At 40.5% G+C, this 14,472-nt stretch overlaps 1 protein-coding gene across 1 annotated transcript; it reads right to left on the bottom strand.

Annotated features, from left to right (window-relative positions):
* Nucleotides 1-7,271: 7,271 nt before the first annotated feature.
* On the bottom strand, nucleotides 7,272-11,797 carry ERD4 (Early-responsive to dehydration stress protein (ERD4)). Its single transcript, XM_087665058.1, has 7 exons — nucleotides 11,196-11,797; nucleotides 10,918-11,054; nucleotides 10,107-10,379; nucleotides 9,274-9,546; nucleotides 8,447-8,997; nucleotides 8,067-8,322; nucleotides 7,272-7,914 (listed from the first exon to the last, which is right to left on the bottom strand). The coding sequence occupies exons 1-7, from the start codon at nucleotides 11,452-11,454 to the stop codon at nucleotides 7,555-7,557; spliced, it is 2,109 nt and encodes a 702-aa protein (XP_087521184.1). The 5' UTR covers nucleotides 11,455-11,797; the 3' UTR covers nucleotides 7,272-7,554.
* Between the last annotated feature and the right edge of the window lie 2,675 nt (nucleotides 11,798-14,472).

Here is a 14,472-nt window from a genome sequence, read left to right as displayed (position 1 = left end):
TGTTACATTACTGAAATTCCACCCTTACACTTCACAACATATTCATGTGTCTTATATTCTGTTTTAATTATTTTTTAAAAAAAGAAATCCAAAAAAATAAAAATAAAAATAACACAAAAATACTAAGGTGCTTTATTTTTTCCAGTCAGTGGTGTTTTTTTTAAACTAGATTCCTTGAATTTGGGGACTACTCAGTACACATTCAATCTATTGCATACATACCCTACCAGGTATTTATTTTTTTAGCTTTATTCATTTTCATTATCTCTTAATTACAATTAATTGCTAAAATGAACTATACACAAACACTTTTTCACGTGCACTCGCGCTAAACACATAGTTTCTAATAATTTAAAAATCAACCAATCGTTCACTTTGCATGCGCTACGTGTGCTTCAGAGGCACCTTAATTTTTAATAAAAATGAACCAGCCATCACAAAAAAACACGCGCTAGCAAAAAAATGCTCCACATCACTATTAATTTTTAATTAATGGATTTACATTTAGAGATCCCAGTCTGGGAATCGCAGTCCGGGTTTCGTTAAAGCACCTTTTCACCCTAATAAATTGTATTTAAAATTTTAAGAAGGAACCGCCGTTTTCTTATTAAGGTTTATCACCTAATAAAATATCACCCACATTGTTAATAATTTCTTAAAATGAATCCTTCATTAAAACCATTTTTCCTCACTGCACTTTTTTCCCTTTTTGAATAAACACGCTTCATGGGATGGGCGCGTAAAGTCCTCTTAGTTGAAATTGTTGGTCAAAGTTATGGTCAGGTCGTCCTGATTAGATTTTTATGGTATTATGGTTTGCTTATGTGCTACGATTACGGGTGTGGTTTGAAGTTTTTCTTTCTTTTTTGCCTGATACGGGGTCTTGGGTGCCTATTTGTTGCATTGCATGAAGTTTTCTGTCGCATATGTATAGAGGTCATGCCGTTTTCTAGGATGTGGGTTGTTTGGGGTGGTAAATTGGTTAGTTACGTCTATGTGTGTACTTCTTTTGATTGATTTCTTTTTTAAAGCTATTTTGGTTGTTTTGCAGACATTCTTTGTGATTGTCTGTGTTTGTGGTGTGTATGTTTTCCATCTGAATGGCGCCTCACGCTCCTCCTCCTAACCAGTATGTCTCGTTGATCAGTATGGATTATTCTTCCCTACTGGCTTTTAAGCCTATAGCGAAACCAGGACTTGCGACTTTCGTGGATGCTTCATTCCCATTGATTCTAGATTATCCATCCCTGTGTGATGAATTTCTTGCATCATACAGTAAGAAGTCGGGCTTGGTTCATGGTGCTTCCACGATATTGACACCCCGAGGGTTAGGGAAGGCTTTGTCTCTTCCCTACAAAGGAGAGCCCTTTGTTATAGCCAAACAATTATTCTCCAATGATGAGATTTTCAAGCTGTTACAGAAGCTGACCAAAGAGATTCTGGATGTCAAGAAAGTGATAAACACTTCATGAGTATCTTTTTCCATGATCACTAATCCTCTTTGGAAGTTAGTCTGTCAGTTCCTCCAAGACAGGTTTATGCCTGCCAAGACACCATCCCATTATTTGTCCAAAGAACTCTTCATAGCTTCCAAGATAGTGTTAAAAGGGGTGGCCATTGATTGGAGTACTTACATGCTTACAAAGATGGACCGACATTTTGTCAAAGTAACCAGAGGAAATGTCACAAATGTCACTTATGATTCCTACTTATATGCTTTCTTGACATACTCAAGTCTTAAGAAGGGTGTGCTACCACCTCCTCCATCTGATCCAGTTCCTCTGCCACCACCTTCAGAAGAGTTAGAACCTATTGACGTAGAGGATCCTGATTCCCTCCTCCATTGGTCATTCAGCAGAAGCGCTTGAAGCGTGTGGTAGATAAAACTCCCTCAGTTCTTCCTTCAGTCACAGTTCCTACTACATCTGGCAGTGACCTCCCGGCCTACCTTACATGTAACAATTTATTCAAGGCACATACAGAGGGTTCTTTGGAAATATCAGTCTCTTCACTGAACAGTTTAGTGTCATGAGATGCTATTCCATTCCTTTGTAATGACATCCAGAGTTCGATTGAATTTTCAATGACAGCTTGTGTTCAACAGCTGTATGCTTCTTTCTATGAAGAATTGATGCAGTCCAAAGACCAGTTGCATAAGGCAACCACAGAGTTAGCCTCTGCTCAAGACACACTTGCAGATCTCTTTAAGCAAATGGAACAGTAGACCCACATGATTGAGACCCAGAGAGAAGAAATATCTTCTTTGAAGATTCAGTTTTAACAGAAGCTCAGTCAGAGGTTACTAGAGTCTCAGAGGAGAAAGAGAGAATGACCAAAGAAGCTCAAGAGTTTCAGAATCTTTTAGATGCAAAAATGTCAGCTTTACAGACTGCTTATAATACAGTGGAATCACAAGCTTCCCAGATTAAGCAGTCGCAAGACCAACTAGCACAATCACGGTTCGTTCCTCCAAGCCCCAATGTTCCTATGATTCCTTCTATCTCTAAGCAGGACTTGGCAGTTCTCCAGAGACAGGCCACATTGTGTCCATTGTTTCAAGATAAAGTGAAAAGATTGCAGTCCAGGATGGATTTGTTATGGTCTATATTTGAGCACTTTCAGGAGTATGTTCCTCCGGACCATTCTTTCTTTGTCCACTATCAGTTGCAAAAGTTGGCCTTCTATATGAAGCTTTCAACGATGGATCTCCCTCTTCCAGAGGATGGTTGGAGTGGGGCTTAGACTCCTGATTTGGAAGTGGTCCGTATGGTTTTTGAAGATTCTGTGATGAGAGATACCATGTTGCTGTCTTACATGTATCTACGAGGTGATCTGTTGATTTCAGATTATGTAGATCTGGCCTAGTATGTGGGGGATGTAGTTTTGCAAGATGTTTTGTATGTCAACTATTTGGAGTTGAGGATAGATGACATGTTCCAGTGTTATTCCTCAAAAGTGGCTACTTGCCTTGACAATTCATGGCATTCAATGATTGATTATGCAGTCTTGAATCAACGTCAGAATACAGCTTCTACTTATGCGCAAAGCACTAACCAACTAAGGGTGGATCTCCTAGCTCATCTTTCCAAGAACCATCCATTTGATTCTTTTTTTTTAATGCCTATCAGAGAATATCTGTCTTAGGTCCCCTTATTCCTAGCCTATTGTACTATCAACAAATGGCTCATAGCTATGATACTTATCTTTCCCTTTATCAAATCAACTCAGTAGCTATCTTACCTCTCCTTTTCCAACCTCACGATTTTCCTCAAATTCCTATATTTACCTATTGTTCTTTCATTGAAGATCGAGTATTTTTCCCTTCTCCACCATGCCCTTCTCTATCAATCCATATACCTTCTACTTTTCATGTTTATCAATTGACACCTTTCCTAACTGATTCACTTAAATTTTCAGTCACTCCTTCTTTAGCTTATTCTCCTTTTATGATTTTGCCTACCCATCTCTTTATCCTCTTTTACTTATTCCACTTCCATCTCCTGCTACTTCTATTTCTCAACCCTCTCAGGTTGGTTAGTGAGTAGATGGATTTGATCAGCAGATTCCAAGAAGAAAAGAATGGAGCTCGACTGATTCTCTCACAAGACCACAGATTAATTGGCCATTAATTCCAGGGGATTGGACTACTGCTAGTCAAGCATACCAGAATTACCTTCATTTTGCTCACCAATATTCACAATCTCTAAATCCTTTAGTGAGATTGACAGCTCATTTTGCTTAGTATCTAGCATACATGCATAGGCATTCCCATAACGATCAAAAGACCATTCCAAAGCTTTGTATGAATGTCAATGTGAACATTGATTCCCAACAGTTGGATGTCCTCTATTTTTATGCCCTATGTCTACCTAGCAGATACCTTGTTTTGCTAGAAAGGATGTGATGCCTGCAGTTCTTTCAAAATCCTCCAAAGACATTTGTGGATGAGTCGTTCTCCATGGATCGTTTTCGAAACCACCAAGCCTTCAAAATGGATCACCTTCATTGATGCCTTTGCAATGTATTTTGGATGATTCTTAATTATATATCTCTCTTTTTGGAGGTGTCATTCAGATGGTTGTGTTAGTGTTTAGTGTGTGTGTTGTAATAATTATATGTGATGAGTTCATGCTGGTTGAATAATTTGTTCGAGAGCTCTTTTCAAACTATTGATGGTGGATGAAAAGCCTATGGTGGAAAGCTGAAGAAGAACTTTTTATATCCTTTACAAATTTGTTATGACTTTTAAATGATTATCAGATGACTTGATGAATAATGAATTTTTCCTTTAATAGTTATTTTTAGAAATACAGGTGATAAGTTGGGGTCGTGGTTAAGAGAGATTATTGAAGATCCTATCGAAGATAAAATTGAGCTCTTTAGTGAACTTATATTCTTATGTATGAAGCATGGATTGATGATTGATGAAGATTGAGATCTTTTGGAAGCTTATTGAATACTTTTTGATAGTTTGGAATGGTTTTAGTATGAGCTATGAGATTCTGATGACCTTTTGTAACCCTCTATAAACCTTCTGTAGAGCCTCTGTCTCTGCTCTGTAAATGTTCTGTATCTGCTCTGGTACTGTACTGTATTGTTCTGTAGATCTTCTGTAAGTGTTCTGTAGAATGTATGTGCGACTTTGAGAAAGTTTTCTAACTTTTGGAAAGGATGAATCTAAGTTCAAAAGATCTAAAACAAATGGAAGAAGGAGCTGCTAAAGACTGAAGAGAAGACTGAGTGACAGTGACAGTAGTGAGCTATGAAGAGACACTGTAGTGGCTCTGGTACCTCAGACATACCTCTTGGGAGGTGCATCCACGACCTAAGAAGGATTATTGAGAGTTATTATGAGAGTATTGTAGTGAGGAGATGATGTACTATAGAGAGAGAGAAAGAGAGAGAGAGCCAGAGATAGTCAATTCTATCAAAACAGTGTAACTGTATATGAGAGATTGAGAGAGAACTATGAAGACATTGAAGATGAATACTATGTTATTGATTTCCATTCAAAAATAGTGTATTCCTTTGTGTTCATTTTTCTATTGGTGGATTCTATAAAGATGTTGAAGATTATGGTTGATCTATCAAATCCGTGGGAGATATCTACTATGATGCTGCATGAAGATTTGTTGTTTTCTTTGTTTTGGTCATCAAAAGAATGAAATAAAAGCTTGTTAATGTTACAAGATAGATTTTCTTGCAGTAGAATCCCCTTTTCCTTAGTATTCCTCTTGGGGCTCCAAACTAACATAAGTCTAGATTTACCTAGCAATGAGGTGGCCTCCACAAAAGTCATGACCAATTGAAGATAATTGCTCCAATTTCTTGGTGTACTGCTTCAATTAGCAAGAGTAGAGATAGTTAAAGGCTTTGCAAGATTCATTGGAGAAGGATAAAACAACATGAGCCAAGTAGTGATCCCAACAAGATCAAAAGAGAAGAATAAACAATTTAAGGACATAAATCCCAATGATCCTTCCATGCGAAGAAAACAAAAAGACAATCCTAAAAGGTGTAAAAGAAAGTCTAGATGATACTACTACATGCAAAGAATGATGAAGCCAAGATGCGTGGCCAAAATGTTCAATCTCTTTTGGTTTGTAAGACTATACTTTAAGGTTGTTTGCAAACTTGAGGCTTCTACAAAGGCATTGGCATCGACAAAGAGCCATAACTTCATCATGTAGCTTTAAAATGCCCTGGCACAAGAACCAACAAAATTGCTACCCAACCTTCATCATCACCATTATATTGCCCATGTTGAAATCATAACCCCACATTGCTAGAGATGGGCATTGTTCATGAGTGGTGCTTCTTCAAAACATTATTAATGCTATTGCTCAAGGTATGCCATCTCAATGTTTTGTTGGCTACCATATTGTTGCTTCTTCCTACAAGTCTCAAGCCATTATTTATTACTCGTCATTACCCTTGCAAGCTATACACCACTATTTTTGAATTTAGGATTATTACCTACTTTCTTTGACTACCTCCTAGAGGCTACCACATGTCATTATCCAACCACTCGTGTGTTCAACCTACACTACTATACAGTAGAGCTGCCGGCACTCTCCCAACATTAGATGGACACACTACTACTGCATTTGGAAGGTGTCTCAAGGGTCACGTTCTCAAAAGCTATGCTCAATGTCTCCAACTCAGACATTAGCTCACATCAAATCATCTCCAATCCTTAATACACATAAGCTTGAGATCCCTTAGCATCGTTCTTCATTCTATACACTTCCCTACATTCATCATAATTGTGTTATTGAGTGTCGTACATTGTCCCATGTTTGCCTTGGCATTTTGTTATAAGGTTTCCTAACATCATGATGCATATCATGAATGACATGCCAATCGCTTGGTACCAATGCAATATTTGACACTTATCGTGTGGCATGTCCAATTGAAATTAATGTAATGTTAGCACCAAGCGATAACGAAACTCTCACAATTTTTTTATGGAGTGTGATTTGAATCAAACTTCAGTTACACATATACATGCAATTGACAACATTCAAAATGATATTTCAAAAGTGTACTTAGCTATTTATGGATCTCTAGTTAGAACCAACATCCAACAATTGTACTTTAAGTTCTTAGGTTATCACAATTTCAATGAACAAAGAACTGTCAATCCTAAGGCAAACACGTTTAACATGTTAGATAATGGCAATTTAATGATCGACAAATGTTTGCACAAAGAAAGGCTTGGCTTCAAAACAATAAATTATGATTGAACTCTAGCTGGCAAGTGAGCCTCGATGGTGAAGATTTCATTTGATAAAAATAAATGCGTCGAAAGGCATCGCATTATAAAAAAGGTCACTTGACACAATGCAATACATGATGGCCCAACAATCCACAAGGATAAATAGATTATCTAGAGAGTATCAATATTCCTGAAGAGTCCCCAAACCCTAATCAAGGTTACTTGGGTCACCACATTGGTAATCCTATGGTCTCAATGAAACCCTTAATGTAAAGTATAAAACATGGTTCAAATTCAATCTCCTGCATCAAAATCAAAAAGCTATGTGCTACACATAGCCTATAAGTAATGTTAGCTCCAATAGGGAAACCAAGGAGAGCCCATTGCAATCAAGCCCTATTACAATCAAGCCCTAGAAACCATGCTTGCATGGTTCTCATCACGCATAGATTTTGAACAAGGCACCACTAGCTTTAAATTCTTAAAACCCTTCAACATCGCAGTCCAACAAATGTCTTGTATAGGATCGAAAATAATTTATGCCACTCCATAATAATAAGACAACTTATGTGATATATACAAAGATGTATATATATAAAATGTGCTTGATTATGTTCTAGCGGAATTTCTAAAACTTCTCAAATTTCTATATTACAAGGAAAGAATGTACACTGGTGGAGTTGAAGTAACTGCTAGAGCCCGAGGGCATAAGATGAAGAAGATCAAATAAAAGTACATATGGTGAGCGGTGGAAGCAAGAAACAGGAATCAACAAGACAACCTATAATCTAAATGAATAAATGAGAGAGAGAGAGAGAGAGAGAGAGAGAGAGGCTCTATTCATCTAGCTTCTCTGGGTCAGGTGTGATCATGGAGTCTTCATCTTCTGCAAGCATGCATGGGGGCGTATATGCCTCCACGACAGCATGGGTGGATGGGACTTCTTTCACATCGGCGGAGGCTGCCACTAGAGGAGTAACACTGAAGGAAGGGTAATAAAATTTCCTACAGAGGTAGGCGAAGACCAAGGTGGCTATGATAGGAGGAATCAATAGAAAGGAATAGACAAACTTCTTGACGCTGAAATATCCAAGCATGGTCAGTTGAGATAGGAAGAGCGCCGCCAGAATGCGTGAGTGCATGTGCGGCCACATGCGACCTCGGCTCTCGTACTCTGGGACCATCACATTGAGAGCCTGTTCACATTCAACAAAGGCAGCATTGCGCATTAGTTAAAGGGAAAAGCAGACCATGTACGCTACAAGTAAATTGATCTGCAAGTTGGGAAGCAGTATCTTTCTGTGAAAATCCAGTGCTGCATTTTACGGACTGCATATGCTGTGTTTACCTCATGGCGCACAAGGAGCCAACCCAGTCCGAAGTAGATAATTGCAAAGGGCAGGATGGCAGGAGCAATCACTGAATAGCAGACAGTGATGGTGAAGATAAGCATATCAGCAGGCACACTTGTAGCATAGTTAAAAGCACCGGGGGCCCAAGCTGCTTTTACTTCGTCCTCTGTTTTACATAAGTACTTCTTCTTCAAGTGGAAGATGATAAGGGGAACCATCCGAGAGAGCCGCAGGCCATACCCCACAAAAAACCTAACATGCAACAAGTACTTTGTCAAAAACAGGCTCTTGTGCATAATCCTGATATGAAGAAGACAATGTACTACTTGTAAATCATTCTTGCGCAGACTCCACTGCATTCTAAGATATTACTTACTGGAGAGCCACAAAGCTGATGAAGAAGGTTGCTTGGATTGGCAGTGATTGGCTAAGTAGATTAACAATGGAAGTGGGATCTTTGATGAGGCTGTTGAGAGAGTTGAAGAGAGAGCCGGCAATTGTGACACCCAAGAATACATTAAACACATTAAAGTAGAAGTACTTGCCAGCCGCCGCTCGGACAAGATGAGACTTTGCTGGAATACCTTCCATTTCTGAGAGTTTCAACAAGATAGTAGGCAAAAGCATGAGGAAAATAATGAGGACGATTTGAGGTAAAAAGGCTTGCAGTATAGCATTCACTTCTTTCTGTTTCACCACAGGCCTCAAGAAAGGGAGCTTCTGTTGAAGGTTGTTTAGAGCAATGATGCTAGAGATGAAGGCAATGGGAATCATGTAAAAGAGAATGGTGAGCAGAACTATTCCATAAACAAGAAATTGTCTGGCCAACCTCTGAACCATGGGGATCGGAAGGTTAGACCACACAACCTCTCTAGGTTCTGGTGCAGGTGAAGTTGTCCAACAGTTAGCATACTCACTATGCATCACCTGCATTCAGAGCCAATCTTAGCGTGTCAAATCACAGCCATATTCAAGTAAGACGTCTAGAAAGGCTTTCTAAAAACCATACTGTAGCTATGCATGCTAGAGGAATATCACTCTAAAAACTAGGAACATGTTATTCAGCAACTAAAATGTGCGACCTTACTGCATATTAAAGAGTAATGTTTCTGTGACAGCCAAACAAGTTGTGCATAGCGTTGGGTTGTGACAAGATGTGCCTATTCAAACAACAAAGTCAGAAATTCATTAGAGTTATTTCACCTGTGCTGCACTTGTTGCAGCTGACCGCTTGTTGAAGATGACAATGGCTGAACCTTGTTGTGCATCAGACAATGCTCGCCTCTGCTCCTCCTTCAACACTGTTCCAAGCATACCTATCTGTTCACTGTAATAATCTATGGAATCGACCTGCAGACCAATGAGACCCAATGTGCCTGTCTTATGAGTTGGCCTTTTGCCACTCTGTTCGAACACAGCCTGTGCACGGGCTAGATTTTTCTTGTATGTCTCGAGTTCTGTCCATAACTTGAAAGCCTGATGCAAGCAAGGCCATAATCCATAATTAAACTCAACACAATGATCAAGATCAGAAGGACTACATTAAGGATGTGCATGCTTTAGTGTGTGCACGTGCTTGGGCTGAACAAATGCGCTGCTCTATGAGCATATTGAAATAACAATACTCCTCAGGCAGCAGCATTCTGTGATAGGATTTAGATGTCCTTCACAAGAATATTAGGCAAGGGGTGGTCCATGAAGGGTTACAGGGATAACTAGCCAATGTGTCAGTCCAAAACCCAATGCATTTCTGGCCAAGGTGCATAGGTTACAACACCATAGCAGCAGACATTCCCACGACCCATTACAGGGCCAACTAGCCCATTACAGGCTAATTAACCAGTCTGCATGGGTGTAAAAGCAACAGATCCTGGGAACTAGCCAACTGTTAGCTAACTAAGCCAGTCTGCATCAGCTAAGGAGAGAAGGCTAATCAGCTCTGGGGTGCATCAGTCAGGAAGAGAAGAACAACTGATGTGCATTAATAATGGAGATGCAGAGGCTCAATCTACAGCGAGAGAGCAACAATAACTTGCCTTCTTCATATCAGTTACCACAATGCAGGTCTCGTAGGTGTCCGGGTGTAACCTCCTGAAGAAAGCATCAACTTCATCTTTAATAGACCCGCTGGAAGGTGGTGGAATGTCTCGCACTAGCACTGCGTACTGCTCTGGTCTGGCTTGCGGGGTCGATAAGCTCTGCTTCCTCAAGTCCACGACATGCCGGTAGGTTCTCCAGAGAAGAAGCAGCGTCACGGCGGTAAGCCAATAGGCTGCGATGACAAAGGCCCATAGCCGATCACTTTTTTGCTGCATAGATGATAACTCACATCTGTAAGCACACTACTCCCTGACACCTTCAGCAATCTAAAAAAGCCCAAAAGAGAAATGCTGATGTTAACCGCGAAAAGTTTTAGACAAATTCCCACTATAATCGCCACATTGTGAATCATAACAATGTCCCTGAACCGGCAGCCCCGCACCTAGCTAGGTATGCGGTGCTCTCCGAGCAGAAGCTCATGACGTTGAGCACAACAGGGAAAGACAGGCAAAAAGAGTCCATTCTCCCACATGGGAAAGTGTCAGATACTTTTTGTGAATAACAATCTCAAACACACAATTGTAAACTCAAGTGGGAGTGTAGATGGCAAATAACATCTTCAACACATCTCTGAGTGTGGAGCCCTAAGATTAAAGGCAACTTTGATGATAGTGAGCATCTTCAGGTACATCTCTGCCAGCAATCTTCAGCGAGGGGATCAGGCCCACATGGATACCCTTAGAATAATGCAGTCTCAATGCACATTGTTGCTTTAATTCTTCGCCATCAAGGTGAAGCTTTGCTCACCTGAACGTTTGCCATCGAAACCGTGTCGAAACTTGAGGTATTGAGGGACTTATCAGTCTGAAGGTTCTCATCCGTCCCAGCCAGAGGCAGCAGCACAGGCACGCAGAAGAAGGCTGTGGACAAGAAGATCCACAGAGCTGTCCGCCATAGCCAGGCAAGGAAAATTCATTCAAATGTCCTTGGATCGAGCAAAGGTCGGGATAATTACTCGGAGGAATGAATCGAATGGCTCAACAAAGGAAGAACTTTGCTACAATCCTGCGATAAAATTAACCTACCAGTGCTCAAGAAGATCGTGTACACTGCTGCGTCCAGGCCTGCGTGCTCGATAATTCGGCTTTCGGAGGCAGACCAAGCTTCTTTGATCCAGTGAAACAGCCCCGGGGAGGCAGGGGGGGCTTGGTTCTTGAGGAGCTTGCTGGGGTAATAGACGGGGGCGTGATTGGGCTTCCGGGAGAGCCAGGCATGGAGGAGGACGAGGACGAGGAAGATGAGGAAGGAGGTGACGAGGGAGGTGACGAAGCCCGAGGTATCCATAGCAGGTGGGGAAGAAGAAGCAGGGAAGCTTCAACGGAAAGAAGAAGAAGAAGAAAAAACAAGCGAGGCAGGGAATAAGGGAATCAAGAAATAAGATTGCTTGGGGGCGGAGAGAGAGAGAGTGGTAATTGTGAAAGAAAGAGACGGAGAGAGACGAGAGAGAACCGCGAGGCAGGCAGAGAGAGAGAGAGAGAGAGAGAGAGGTGACGAGTTCGTGTCTGCCCTGAGAGAGAGACAGCAGCTGACGTGTCCCAGAGTTACCAGTACCGAGCAATCCCGGCAGGCCACGTCATCACGCTCAGATATTATTTCCAATTCGGAGTTTGTGACTCGTGAGGCTTGAAGGCTTCGGATTCCGGAGGGCATGTATTTATATTCATGTGCCCATTCACGCCGCATTTTCACGCGCTTGCTACACGCAGCGATCCGGCATTCCAGGCCCCACATGAGCGTCCCGGGCCTACGCGGACCACCACCTAATTGCGTCGATGCTGACTCCCATCGGGACAGCACACGCAGTGCGCTTTTCCTCCAACCGTGGAGCCCGCTACGTGTCGGCGGCAGCATTACCCGCAACCCAGGCATCGCCAAATTTCGGGCCCGTTCACTCGACTCGTCGAACGGCTGCGAGTCTGCGACCTCCAGCGATAAAACAAGAGCCGCTTCACATGGGCCTGCAAATTCTCGCAACTGAAGCGGTTCATGCCCCAACTCTCACAAGCTGCAATGCTTTTGAGACCCGCACCACACTTAAGTTGAATGAATTGCGCATAAGTGGCATGTCAGGGTGACTTATATAGTCATGCAAAAGCATCAAAATGATGTCGCATGAGAGTTATAGTAACAGTGACAGTCCTCACAGAAAACTGTCCTTTAGTGTAATTTTTTTTAGGCAAGATTCTCAAAGAACCAATTGAAATTGAAGCTCATCTTGATGAAAACCATCTATTTTTTTAGCATTTTAGTTCTAAGACCAGCTATTTCCCTCCCAAAACCGACTGGGTATAAGCCTACTCCTTTTTTCCATTGGATGGGGAAAAAATTTTCGTGAGCACCATGAGGAGAGAGAAAGGTGTGGGCCCCTAGCTCCTCCTATCATTTGTTGCCACATTTGCAAGACTAGGGGATGTAGCCCTAGTACATTCATTTTTAGAGAAACTATCTTGACATTGCAGAGCTCCAAGAAATGTGTCATTGCTAGACCCAAATGCTTGTGGAGGTCGAAGTCTCACTTTCCATGCACTCATTTTATTTCAATTGATGAATTCGCTCATGTCTCTTAACCTAAGTGTGTCCCAACTCTAAGTGTCTAAGAGCACTTTCACACATAAAGCGTGATGCACTCAAGGTGCATTTCAGACATGACATTTTGGATATTTCCACACCAACCTATGTCTTATTTCTCTAGCTCTTCCTCTTTTCAATAAAATTAATGCCTACACATAGTTTTTGAAATCTCACCAAACTAATAAACTATAGCCTATGGAAAACCCCTCTAAGTTTTTGACAAGCAAGGGTTTACTAAAATGTGCCTGAAGAAATAAATCAAGCTAAATTGTGCTTCCAAATTTGGCCATTATGTGCCAAATTTATAGGTGGGTTTATATCCACACTAGGATTTGTGGCATTAAATGTAGCTAACATATGGTTTAATGTATCATCTTGTGTCTTCCTTTCTTAGTTCCTCTCTCTTTCTCTAGTTATACTAAATTCTGGTAGTAACATGTTCAACCCATTAAATCAACAAGACTTCATGATGGGCATGTGATGTTAGTGTGACTAGAAACACAACATCAACCCAAATATGTCAAATTAGTAATTGTTTTTTTACAATGTCCTAAGAGTAAGGTAGAGTGTAGGCCTTGCTCTTGTAGATTGGGTTGGGACCCACCAATGCTTGCAATATTTATTTAGATCAACTTTAAAGCTATCTCTAAAAAATATATCCTCATGCAAGACCTATACTTTATAAGTCTACTTCAAAACCCAAATAAGCAAACTTTGAATGTAGTGGACTTATGTACCATACAAATTTAGAATATTTGTACATGGTCCATGGCTATAATATTGATCGTGTGAGAATATGAGGATTTGCTTTACTGTAACTTGTCTAAGCCAATACTCTCAATACATTCTGGCATTAAGGGAGGAGAAACAAAAAATCATGGGAGAGTTAGGGGGGAAATGTATGACAAGTGGAAACGTTAGCCATCTTCTCAATCACCCACTCATTCTATCTTGTGAAAATTATGATGAAGGAATGTATGAACAAATAGTGACCCTATGTTTGTTTCCCCATTTCACTATCTACTCTATTGGTAGGTTACTTCAAAGCAAGTAGAAAGTTTGTTTTCCCATGTTTTGTACCATGCTTAATGACGTTGACCCCCTCTAGGGTAATGCAAAACCTACAAGAGCCACAATATTTTGGGAACACCTTCACATTGGAAGAGGAGAGACAATGATGACAAGGCATTTCAAAAAGTTCCTTAGATGATGATAATTGTAAAAGAAGGAAAAACCCTAACATTTTCAACTCTAGAAAAATGATTGTCTTGCATTTAAAGAGGCTAAATGTTGTACTTTCTTTGAACGTCCCCCTTTCCAATGTTTGAACATTGTTTTCCTTACTAAAATGTATATAAAACCATTATTTTAGAACAAGGTATGCTTTACACAGAAAGAAAAATGCTTACTATGTGTATCAAAGGTAGGTTGGTTGCATATACTCATCACGTTACTAGTGTAGCCCAAATTCATTTTATGTCTCTAAAGGGAAAGTTCACACTATTGAGACAACCGATGCAAACGAAGATCCATGTTTGTAAGAAAGACAATATCTTGCTTTACAATTATAAACCTATAAAATAAGTTAGGACAAGAGAGGTTTGTGACTTTGGGAAATGTCTTTGTAACATTATATTTTGTTTGCAATGGAAAAACCATACTCAAATATAGCTTGAACCAAGGTTGTGGAAACTTTATGTGAGCTAACATATCATAACCTTGTCATCTATA

The sequence above is a fragment of the Lygodium microphyllum genome, chromosome 24, assembly GCF_053477565.2.
Source record: "Lygodium microphyllum isolate KBCC chromosome 24, Lygodium_microphyllum_v1.1.10, whole genome shotgun sequence".
Taxonomy (NCBI): domain Eukaryota; kingdom Viridiplantae; phylum Streptophyta; class Polypodiopsida; order Schizaeales; family Lygodiaceae; genus Lygodium; species Lygodium microphyllum.
Note: the sequence above shows the minus strand (reverse complement) of the source record. Positions and strands in the feature narration are given on the sequence as shown.